Source organism: Mustela nigripes, chromosome 17 (genome assembly GCF_022355385.1).
Source record: "Mustela nigripes isolate SB6536 chromosome 17, MUSNIG.SB6536, whole genome shotgun sequence".
NCBI lineage: Eukaryota > Metazoa > Chordata > Mammalia > Carnivora > Mustelidae > Mustela > Mustela nigripes.
In genome coordinates, this window is record NC_081573.1 from 6,289,335 (window position 1) to 6,301,641 (window position 12,307).

Sequence of the window (12,307 nt, forward strand, 5' to 3'; positions counted from 1 at the left end):
GAACACCCTTCAGAAGCTGCTGCCAGCCCACGTCTTGAGTCAGATCTTCATTTTGGCCACCATGCACTGTGAAGCCTGACATCTCTCTCCCCCTCTTTGCCCTTTGGCCTGGTGGCATCTTGTATTTAATACCAGAATCCTACTCCTCGAAATCCTCCTCTGATACTAACTCTTCTATGAAGACTTTGCTTGGAAGTCTAGTTATCCCCCTCAAAGTCTATGATTGCATTTTGCAAGAGCTGGAATTGTGGTGATAAAAATAATCATGATGATAAATGCATTTTGCTGAATGCCTGTAGCGTGCTAAATAGTCAGGGTACCTATATGTGTGCATTATACTCACCAGCTCTGTCTAATCTTGTCAATGCACTTTGGCTGGCTTCCCCAGAGAATCATGAAGGAGCATCAGAGCAAACATGGCAATGGCCTTGAAGTAGCAGTCCTGTATGGAACATAGCCTGAGACAGACACACATCCCGCACTCATGGGGTTTCTATTCCAGCAGGTGAAAACAGCAAATCTGATTTCAAAATACAGTGATGGATGTGTTCCAAAGGAAAATTAGAGAGATTTAGGAGAGGATAAGACAGAGGGCTCTTACCTTGAGGGAGTTGAAAAAGTTTCAGAGTACATCCTGGAGAGACAAAAAAAAAAGTGAAATTTATGTCCATTTAGGAAGATTGAATAGAATTGCTAAACAAATGGGTGAGGTAAAAACAATCAAGGAAGAAAGAACAGGTTAAGCTAAGAACATTTCTGTGAGAGCAACTGAAGTCATTCAAATCAAGGAGTCACAGAATGTACACTTCCAATGACTTTTCAATAGAAACACCAAAACTTCATAGAAACCATATCGTTACATTAAGCTGTTTGGCTTGGCCACATATGACATTAATGATCTGAGCCACTGTTGTTTAGAACAAAAGTTCTAGAGGCATGAGTTGTACACAGAAAGCAGTCATGTTTTTGGGTGCCTGGATGGCTCAGTTTAGGCATCCAGCTCTTGGTTTTGGCTCAGGTCATGATCTCAGGGTTGAGATATTGAGTCCCCTATCAGGCTCCATGCTGGGCATGGATCCTGCTTAAATTTCTCTCACTCACTCTCTCTCTCTCTCTCTCTCCCTCTGCCCATCTCCCCCAGCTTGTGCTCTTTCTGTCTGAGTCTCTCTCAAAAAAAAAAAAAAATCCCAAAACCCCAATCATGTCTTTAATGAAGGAGCTGAGGAACAATAAAGCAATGTTATTTGGCCAAGGTCACACGGGTTTTATATGCAGGCACCAAACTGCACCCTGAGTCAGCATGAAGTATGTTCTCTCCAATGCTTCTGGTGCCTTCTGTGTTGTACTTAGCCAGCTAAATCCCTTTCTGCACAGTTTATCAGAAGACTCTTAAGGGTAGGGACTAGTCTACTGCAACTCGACCTCTGGTATCATGCGTACCAATGTATGAACTTCAAGATTGTTAGAAGGGTGAATAGATTAATGTAGAGCAAGATAGAGCTGTCTCTAGGGTTCCAGTGAAAACCAGAAAGTAACAAAGAGGTGCTCAAAGCTTGGAGGGGAGGGGGATTGAAGAAGAGGGATCTTTGAGTTTCCCTAAATTCAAAGACCCCTGAGAATGGACAGCATATCCTGAGTCCTTTGGGACAGGACTGCATAGGCTGTGTGTGTGTAAGATCTGGGCAACATGCAGAACACAATGAGCAACATCTCCATACAGAGTATGTCTTTAAGGAGTGCCTGGGTGGCTCAGTCAGTTAAGTGTCTGACTCTTGATCTCAGTTCAGCTCTTGACTCAGGGTCATGGGTTCAAGTCCCATGTTGGGATCTCTCTTACCCCTGGAGAGGTAAGAGGAAAGAAAAGAAGAAAGAAATAAAGAGAGAAAGAGAGAAAGAAAGAAAGAGAGAAAGAGAGAGAGAGAAACATGACATTAAGCTGGGCAAAAGTCCTGAATGCCTTAAGTGATCTGTCCTTTTCTGAGTCTGCAACTCTTTCTTGTGTCCAGCTGAGATCTTTATGAAGGAGAACCGGCGGCACTTGCAGGCCAGGCTGGGGGACCTGAGTGGAGTACTAGATGATCTTCAGGACAGTGAGGTCTTCACGGAGGAAGAAAAGGACCTGGTGCAGCAGTTGCCAACACAGCAGAGGAAGAATGAGACCCTGTTGAGGATGGTGGAGAAGAAAGGGCCCCAGGCCCTGGAGATACTCTTCAGAAGCCTTCAGCAAAGAGATCCTTACCTGATGTCCTACCTCAGCCAGCAGAGTTTACAACAGTGACTCAGGCCAATACTTAGGAAGAGACAATCCTGTGTTCTGCACTGAAAATGGATAAACAGGGGTGCTTGGGTGGCTCAGTTGTTTAAGCATCTGACTCTTGATTTCAACTGCAGTCACTTGGAGTTTGCTTGAGATCCTCTCCCTCTGCCTCTCCTCCCACTCTCACTCTCTCTCAAGTAAATTAAATCAATCTTAAAAGAAAAAAAAAAAAGGAAGGAAAATGGTTAAAGAGACATGTATCATGGAGTTCAGTGTCCAAGACTAAAGAGGTCCAGGTGACACCCAGCCACCACACAGGTTTTACTGAGGACTGATGTGTAACTAGGCAGATACCTATTTCTGTGTCCTCATATCTTCCCCTAACAATATCTCAAGAGAGTAGGAATATTCATACTAAATATTTTTTAAGTCAGATTTTAAAAATTCCTATTTCACCCATTGACCTATTTCTTGGAAATCTGGGCAGAGGAAGGCAAGACCAGGTGTGGTTATGATTGACGGGGCCCAGGGAGACCAAGTCTCCTCAGTCACAAGAGAAGCAACTCCAGTGAACATTACATCTGAGCTGTTACCTGCTCAGAACAGAAGCCAGGAAGGCTTACGAAACACTCCCTGTTGAGGACGTTCATGACATTGATGAGCTTTCTTTTTTTTTTTTTTTTAATACACTGTGTCTTTAACATTTTATCTGTTGCTATTTCTACTAGAATGATGAAGTCCCTTGATGAAATAGAGCTCAGGAGTGGAAGCAGATGCCAACGTTGGCAGAAAAACTTTGGTCTCTGGTATATAGGATGGTACCAGGAACGGGCACATTCTGGGTCACACAACTTCATGGAACAGCTCGGTGGATCGCAGAGGCGGAGTATGGATGAATGGTGTCCACAGAAGCAGCGTGGGGGGAAAGGAGGAGCATCCGGTGGTTGTGAGGGAGGCCCTCCTGGCAGGTATGTCACAGAAATAGACAGAGCCTGACACTGGGGTTCTGCCATTGGACCCTGCCATTTTGCATGCGTCCCAGCTGCCTTTGGACCGGTGTTTGCGTGACATAAGTAATGCTATCCTCTGACTTTAAGCCCAGTTATTTCCTTGTATTTGAAGTGAGTTTGTGGAAGACAGCCTAGAGTTGGGTCAGTTGGCTTTTGGGGTTGTTTTTTTTTTTTTTTTTAACCCATTTTGACAACGTCTGCTCTTAAAGTGACGTGTTCGGCCATTTGCATTTAACATAATTCTTGTGTGGTTAGGATTTAGCCGAGGGCAGCCCCTTTCGTATTTGTTTTCTGTCTATTCCCTTTGTGCTGCATGGCTATCTTTCCTTTCTACGCTTTTTTAGGGCTTACTTGAAGAGTGTTTAGTATTCTACCTTAATTTATCTATTGTGTTTTTTATGGTATGTGGTTTTGCATTTCTTGGTGATTGTGTTAGAGATGAAGAGATACCTCCTGAATGCGTTGGTCCTCATATCCATAGTGTGCGAATTAAAGTTGAATCTAGAAACCTTAGCACCATTTTGGCCATGGTACCTTTTATGACCCAGTTGTTTTCAATATTACTCTCTCTATATAAAGGTCCCAATCAGAAGAATGGCCTCTATGTTTTTTACTTTACTTTTTTAAAAAGATTTTATTTATTTATTTTAGAGAGAGATACAGAAAGACCATGAGTAGAAGGAGGAGTAGGGGACAGAGAGAGATAATCTCAGGCAGACTCAGTGCTGAGCACAGAACCTGAGGCAGGGCTCCCTCTCTTGATTCTGAATTCATGACCTGAGCCGAAATCAAGAGTCAGACACTTAACGGACTAAGCCAAATGGTACCCATGTTTTCCAACTTTTTAAAAAAGATTTTTAAATTTGTTTATTTGACAGAGATCACAAGTAGGCAGAGAGACAGGCAGAGAGAGAGGAGGAAGTAGACTCCCCACTAAGCAGACAGCCCGACGCGGGGCTCGATCCCAGGACTCTGGGGTCATGACCCGAGCCGAAGGCAGAGGCTTACTTAACCCACACACCTAGGTGTCCCACATTTTCTTTCAATTGCTGAGCATGTTTTAAAAACCTATGAGGAGTGTCATCTATGATATGTGCCCTGATATTTACCATTTATGTTGTGTTTCTTGTAATCCTGATACTCTACATTTCACTGAACTTCTTTTGGCAATTCTTTTTTTAAGCTTATTTTTTCAGTGATCTCTACACCCAACAAGGGGCTCAAACTCATGACCCTGAAGTAAAGACTTGCAGGCTCTACTGACTGAACCAACCAGGCACACCCACAATTCTTTTAAAGCAGATCTCGTGACTTTGGATTCACTTAATTTCCCTTCATCTAGAGATGTCTTTATATTACTTTCATTCCTGAAAGAACATAATGGCAGTTCTTCTCTTCAGCCATTTATTTCTGGTTTTGATGGCTCCTAATGAGAAATCTGCCATCATTTAGATTGCTTCCCTATATGGAATGTATCATTTTTCTCTGGCTGTTTTCAAGATTCATTTTCTTTGTCTTTAGTTTTCAATAATTAGATTATGACACATCTGGGTATGGATTTCTTTGGGTCTGTCCTATTTGGAATTCACTTAATTCCTGAAATTTGTAAGTTTATGTTTTTTCAGCAAACTTGAAAATTTACCAATATTATTTTTAAAGATATGTGTTAAATATACATATACGCTAAATGTGTCTGTGTGTGTGTGCTCATGTGTGTATTTGCTTCCATGTCTTGGAGATATATATAGATAGTTAGATAGATATATCTATTTAAAAAAAAATTTTTTTTTAACTAGGCTCCATAACCTGTGTGGAACTCATCATGGGGTTTGGCTTGAACTCATGACTCTAAGATTAAGACCTGAGCCGAAATCAAGAGTCATTTTTTTTTTTTTTAATAATTAACTATTTCTTTTTTTTTTTTTTTTTAAGATTTTATTTATTTATTTGTCAGAGAGAGAGAGAGAGCAAGAGTGAGCACAGGCAGAGTGGCAGGCAGAGTCAGAGGGAGAAGCAGGCTCCCTGCGGAGCAAGGAACCCGATGTGGGACTCGATCCCAGGATGCTGGGATCATGACCTGAGCCGAAGGCAGCTGCTTAACCAACTGAGCCACCCAGGCGTCCCATCGAAATCAAGAGTCATATGCTTAATCGACTGAGCTACCCAGCACCCCTAAGTATATTTTTTTCAATCCTGCATTTCTTTCTCCTCTCCTTGAGGGACTCTGATGGTATGAATGTTAGGTTTTTGTTGTTGTCCCTAAGTTCTCTGAGACTTAATTGTTTTCCTATTATTTCCTCTCGTTCTGATTGCACAACACTGATTTATTTATTTATATTTTTAAAGATTTCATGTATTTACTTATTTATTTAGAGGGAGTAAGAGAGCAGGCACAAGTAGGGTGTAGAGGAGAGGGAGAGAGAGAATCTCAAGCAGACTCCACACTGAGGGCAGAGCCTGACCCGGGGCTGGATCCCAGGACCCTGAGATCATGACCTGAATTGAAATCAAGAGTCAGACACGTAACCATCTGAGCCCCCTAGGTGCCCCTTTCTTTTCTTTTGCTAGCAAATTTCTTGCCTTGGCCTCCTTCTGTCTAAAAAATCTTCCATTTTTTGTACCACTCCTCTGAGCCCATCTCTCTACTAGAAGGGATGCTGCCTGATGCGTGGATCATTGAATAAAGCTAATTAGTTGAATTTTTGTTCTCGAAGGAGGTTATTTCCATGTCTTCATTACTATGAATAATGTGTCAATGAATGTGGGGCTCCGGTAGCTCTTTGAGAGGCTGATTTCATTTCCTCCAGATAGATACACAGAAGTGGGGACAATCTGGTCGTCCTATTTCTGATATTCTGAGGGAGCTCCATACTATCAACTCACTATCAACTATACCCCTCCAACTGGGCACGAGGGTTTCTTTTTCCCCACATAACAAATAACACTTGTTATTGCTTTTCTTTTTTATAAGATTTTATTTATTTATTTATTTATTTATTTATTTATTTATTTAACAAACAGAGATCACAAGTAGACAGAGAGGCAGGCAGCGGGGTGGGGGTGGAGAAGCAGGCTCCCCACTGACCAGAGAGCCCAATGTGGGGCTCAATCTCAGGACCCTGAGATCATGACCTGAGCTGAAGGCAGAGGCTTAATGACTGAGCCGCCCAGAAGCCCCTGCTTTTCTTTCTGATAAGAGCCATTCTAACAGTTGTAAGGTGATATTTTATTGTGGTTTTTATTTGCATTTCTTTGATTTCATGTACACCCTTCACAGGTGGCTTTTCTTTGGATAGTGCAAGTGCCTGACTTAAACTTTGCTTGCCTGACTTAAACTTTGCTTGCCAAGGCATCCATGTCCAAGACAAACACAGTTATCTCAAGAAACACCCTGCCAGGGGGCCCCAGGTGACTCAGTCAGTTGGCTGAGCCTTTGGCCTCAGGTCAGGATCTCAGGGTCCTGGGATCGTGCCCTATATTGGGCTCCTTGCTCAGCGGGGAGTCTGCAGCAGGTTCTCCCGATGTATATGATGTGTATGGCATGGGTGAGGCATGAGTGGACATCAGAAATGAAATCCGGGGAGGTGTGCTGTGTGGACAACCAGGACATAATCCATTAACGAAGTCCAGGTGGGAAGCATCTGTCTGTCTCCACCCACCAGATGTACATTTCATAACAGGTGATACCTTGTCTTACTCGTTACTGGAATCTCAACCTGCAGAACATCATAGGCACTCAATAAATGCTAGCATAATAAACAAAACAGAGAATGAATCCTACTGATTGCTCCCTGGGAAAAAACAAAGCTCAGCCCCCATTCCTCTTCCTCTCATTCTCCCTTCCAGCCTTGTATTTGACGGCAGGGGGGTGGTGCCTCATTTGGGCTGATACTGCCTCTTGAAGTTTCTGTTTCCTGGGAACATGGGTGACAAGCACAGTCGTTTTACGTAGCTGTTGTGAGGAATAAATGCGGCATGCGTGGAGGGCATTAGCAGAACACTGGACATGTGTCGCGTGCAATAAACAACGGCACCAGTGATGAGTGTGGAGATGGGATTTTTCAGCCAACAACTTTCATGGCCCCTGCTATGGGCTGGCCCGCGCTGGACACAGAAGTGAGTAAGGCATGGTCCCTCCAGGAGTGCACAGCCTGGTGGGTGCAACAGACACACACACAATCATAATGCCAGGTAGTCGCACCCTGTAATGGATACTTGATACATGATGGACTAAAGAAGCAGAGCAAAGACCCCTGAATTTCCCTAGCAATGATGCTGATGCTGAAGGATGGGGGTGTGTCCAGGAACGCAGCGGGAGGAGGGGAGTTCTAGATAGAAAAACAGCATCCCGCCTTCCCAGAATGAACAATGAGGAACCCAAAGGACATGACAAACTCATTCTTTACTTTGTCACCAAACCTGCCTCCCTGAAATTTGCCAGACATTGGTTCTTTCTCTCCCACTCCTCCCTCTTCTCTCAGGCAGTCTCTCACTTACATTTTCAATCTTATGTCCTGAGGAAATGACAGAAGGGTGATGTACATGTTCCATATCTGATTGGGGTATTGGTCACACAGGTGATTATATTTGTCAAAACTCATACTAGACATTGAAGATCTGTGCATTTCACTCTATATGGCTTAAAAAAAAAAAAAAGCAAGCAACCAACCAACAAATCAAAAAACAACAACAACAACAACAACAGTGAATGTAGAATAGAAGTCAGAAATGACAGGTAGTCCAAGCAGAAGAGGACTGTACTCCCTTCCTTCTGGTGTCTGTACCTCTATTAATGCATCCATCATTACCTAATTATGCTAGAGCAAGCTCAACAACATGGAGAACACCCATAGCAGTGCCCCATAGTTTTTAATGTTTACCCAATGCCTGTGTGAGAAGCATGACACTCTACTCACTAACTCTGTGGGCTTTGGACATATTAGTTCCCTTCTCTGAACCCAGTACAATACAATGGGGGTAAGAAAACCAACCTTGCCAGGATTGAATGAGCTGATGTCATTAGTGCTAATGTTATATCCCTTCAACAAATTCCCAAACTGAGATACAAAGAGGCTAAGTAACTTGTCTAAGGTTACAGCTGTACATAGTAGAGCTTGGGTTAATACTAAGTCAACTTGATTGCAAAGCTGTCTTATTCACTGGATGAAACTGATGGAATATCTTATTGTATCTATCACTCTCTTCCCTCCCTCCCTCTGTCCCTGAATGCAAGAGCCCACTGTGCCCATCCACAGTCCCCATAACCTCTGTCCTCACTTTGGACCTCAGTCCCTTAGGATGTCTCTAGGATGGATGGATTCCACCTCTTCAAAGACCCTCTGGAGGCTCGATAAGGATTCATGTTACCAATATGGCATTATGGGCCTGGTCTCTGAAGATCTGAATTCACTTCTGGCTCAACTACACGTATTTCAAAACACCTTACATGGTTCCAACCTCCACAAGCCACGCTTAGCTCATCTGCAAAACGGGATGTACCTGGGCGCTGTTTTCTCAGAACTATCAAGACTCAGAGTTGAGAAGAAAAAAAAAACCAACATCAACCTCCAGTGTAAGGTCAGAGAATCGCCAGCAGTCAGGGCAGGTCTCCTGGTCCTGGTGGGGCTGACCCGAGAGCCCAAGTTCAGCAGAATCTCTGCTACACCCTTTCCACCTCCCAATTTCAGGAGAACTGACTGGAAGAAAGACGTTGCCTTTTCAGAGAGAAATTCATGACCATCAGCTTTCCCCTCCCTTAATATCTTTATGAGGAGAAAGAACAAGAATTTGGGGGGTTCCTGCAAAGGAGACCAGATTAACACCTCCTTGGCCACTGAACTCAGTGACTTACCTTTGTGCTCCCATTACAGGGAACAACATGTGACCCTGATATTTTCACGGGACACAAGACTCTACCTAGAATAAAGACGGTGTGTCCTAGACCCTCCTTCATCCCACTGGGGTAGTATGACCAAGCTCTGGCCAACAGGATGTGAGCGACAGTGACGACATTTAAGCCTGGAAGGCAAGATGGCGGCCATCTTCCTGCAGATGTGAAAAAGGGCCTCAAGCATGGCAGAATGACGAGACAGAAGAAGCCTGGGCACTTATCTGCCCTGGACAGCTTATGTAAGACTGTTCAGTGAGAGAAAAAGGTATTTCTCTTGTATTTAAGGTACTACTCTGTTCTGGGGTTTCCCTGCTCAGTGCAGCCTACTTCAGGAAGTGGGATTATTACCCCCATTCGATAGAGGACAAATAGGAGGTACAGAATGGTTAAGTAATTTGGCCAGCGTCGCGAGGAAGGAGTGGCAGAGCTGGGATCTGAACCTGGATGGTCTGCCTTGAGAGCTGGGGTTGGAGGTTCTCCCAGGTCATCCCTGCCCTAGCCGTTGGGACAGGTCATCTCTTTCCAAGAACTTTCCAGGTGGGGGAGTGGTGACAGACATTCCCACAGCCTCCACCACCAATATGCACTGTTCTCTCCATCCCCACAGTGCTAAACCCACCTCATGCATGTGCTTGCCCAGCCTCCTCCCACCCCCAGCCCCCACCTCAGTGTCCTGCCTCCAGTGCATCCCATCCCCCATGTGGCTCTAGAGGAGTCTCTCTCTCCAACCTCCAGTGCCGTCCCTCCCCCTTTCCTGCTCACATTCCTCCCATGGCTCCCCAGCTCCCACAGGAGAAAGCCCAGCTCCTTATTCTGACCTTCAAAGCCCTTCACAGAATGGCCTCTGGAACTGCATGGTTTCTTCCTCATTTGAGTTCCCGCTCTCCAGCTAGCTCAACCATCAGCAAGTACCAAGGACAAATCACAGCTGACAGCACCAGGACCTCCCTCCAGAGCCTCCTGGAGGACTCACTGGACCCTCACACGCATGACATATACGCTGATCTCCGAGTTCTCCTGCAAACCCATTCCTCTTCCGGGGGTCCTCATCCATGGACAGTCTCATGGTTCACCAGTACCAGACCAGATCCCCAGGGAGGTCTTCCTCCTCTTCCTCCTCCTCACTACCCCTCCCCTACCTGTCATCCCTATACCCCAGCCCCCTTGCGTTTTCTTTCTGCCTTGTATCCTCCCCTGTGTCCCCACAACCCCTGCCCCAGTTCAGCTCTCCTCTCCCTCTGGATCTCACCCCAGGCTCCTCTCCGGCCTCCTCGCCTCCAGTCTTCCCCACTCTAGTCCATCCCCGCCACGGCCCCAGAAGGCTTTCTTCACCCAGGGCTGATCTTGCCCCTTCTCCTAATCACGGCCACCCTGGGGCTCCCCAGCACCCTGGGACTGCGTTAGCCCCCTGCACCCTCTCCACATCATTCTTGATGTATTTGCCTGTGGGCTTTACATTCCAATGGCAGCCTCTCCTTCTCTAAGCAGGTCCTTAACTTTTCCGCCAAGGAGCACTACCACCTGTCTTCCCTCCGTATGGGATATGCCCTCAGAGCCTCGGTCAGAATTCAGCTCCTGCTTCAAGGCATGGTCCAAACCAGTTCCTGACGCACACACTCTTCCGGACCCTCCCTGCTCGTACAGGCGGAGGTCACCTCCAAACACTGCCCGAATCTCCCCACACAAACAATGGTCTCTCCCAACCAATTCTATCCCCCTCACGGGACACACAATGAACCCGCCCACCGCCACCTCCCGCGTCCACACCCGGTGAACTCGCTCATCCATCCACAGGCCCCGCTTTTCTCGACAGAGGTCTTCCAAGCCCCGCCCCACCCTTCAAACTAGTGTCTCCTGAAAGCCTCTCCCCTTTATCCCGCCCTCCCCCCACCCCAGCATTTACCCACGGATCGATGGTCCCGCCCGGCGAAACGTCCCTGCCCTATCCAGGCTCACTCCTTCCCCCCTGTGCTGGAAATTTGGTGTGTCCCGGGATGGCATACAGGAACGGGGACCGGGTGAGACCATTACCCGCGGAAGGGGTGACGCAGAAAGGGAGTCCCAGTTCAACAAGGGAAGGACGTGACCGCTGGCTCCCCTGGTACCTTTCAGATTCAACCGGTGTCTCCCCAGACTTCACCACCCGCCAATCGCTGCCTCCACCTCACTTAGTGCTGCGGTCTTCCCCCTTTCCCGCCAAGTACTGGGCGGTTCACAGGAACCTCCACTGACTGGGGAAACTCGGGGCAGAAGCGCTTCCGATTGCCCCAGTACGCATGCGTGGCGCATTTCCGGAAGCCCGGGTGGTGTCTGTAGAGATGTTGATCCGGGCTGACAAATAGTGGGAGACCCTCCCCATGCAACCTCACTAACGGACAGCCCACATCTTTAGTTTCTCAAAAAGAAAACGGGAGGCCTGATATATAATAACGGCAAATTACTGATGGGCTTAGCATGCACTACACAGTATAAGTACATTATTTTAAATTCTCCGACCAGCCTTGCTGAGTTAGTATTATTGCCATTTTCCACATGAAGACACTAAGGTTGGCGGGGGTGGGAGGGGGTGCTCAGCAGGTGCCCTGAGAGAGCGGAATGGGAGCCAGTCCTGCATGACCCCATCCCTACTCGCTAACTGAGAGCCACTGGAAGTGTAGGGACATTCATTGTTTGCATGGGTGGCTCAGTTGGTTAAGCACCCAACTCTTTGATTTTAGCTCAGGGTATGATCTCAGGGTAGTGAGATCAAGTCCTATGCAGGGCTCCACACTAGGCGTGGAGCCTGCTTAAGAGGCTCTCCCTCTCCCTCTGCACCCCCCTGCAATGCACACTCTCAATCTCTCTTGAAAGAGAGGGAGGGAGGAAGGATGAGAGGGAGGAGGAAAAGTAAATGCAGGGCGGAGGTTTGGGTTGGGGAGGACTCTCTGTTGTGCGTCCTCTGGCAAGTCACTGAATCTCTTGGACTTAATTTCCACAACTGGAAAATGGCCACCATGCCCACCTTCAGGGGTGTTTGTGTGATCATACAGGGCACCTCTTAGCTCTGCCACCTTCAGCACTGGCTTCATTCTCATGCTCCATCAAGATGCTCCCAAGCAGGTCTAGGTCTGACCATTCACATTCTGGGGCTTCTTAGGATTGAGAGAATGT

At 46.4% G+C, this 12,307-nt stretch overlaps 1 protein-coding gene and 1 long non-coding RNA gene across 3 annotated transcripts in view; one reads left to right on the forward strand and one right to left on the reverse strand.

Moving 5' to 3' along the window:
- LOC132005911 (caspase recruitment domain-containing protein 8-like) overlaps nucleotides 1–3,816 on the forward strand; it is a 26,640-nt gene extending 22,824 nt beyond the window's left edge. For both annotated transcript variants that reach the window (XM_059383426.1, XM_059383427.1), the window contains exon 12: nucleotides 2,007–3,816. In XM_059383426.1, the coding sequence (XP_059239409.1) occupies nucleotides 2,007–2,278 (272 nt within the window). In that variant the 3' untranslated portion in view covers nucleotides 2,279–3,816. The remainder of the gene's footprint in view (nucleotides 1–2,006) is intronic.
- The window catches only part of LOC132005912 (uncharacterized), a 12,650-nt gene extending 1,246 nt beyond the window's left edge, over nucleotides 1–11,404 (reverse strand). Inside the window, exons 1-3 of the long non-coding RNA XR_009400934.1 lie at nucleotides 11,263–11,404; nucleotides 602–634; nucleotides 344–458 (exon numbers count right to left, since the gene is read on the reverse strand). This is a non-coding gene — a long non-coding RNA (uncharacterized LOC132005912). The remainder of the gene's footprint in view (nucleotides 1–343; nucleotides 459–601; nucleotides 635–11,262) is intronic.
- Between the last annotated feature and the right edge of the window lie 903 nt (nucleotides 11,405–12,307).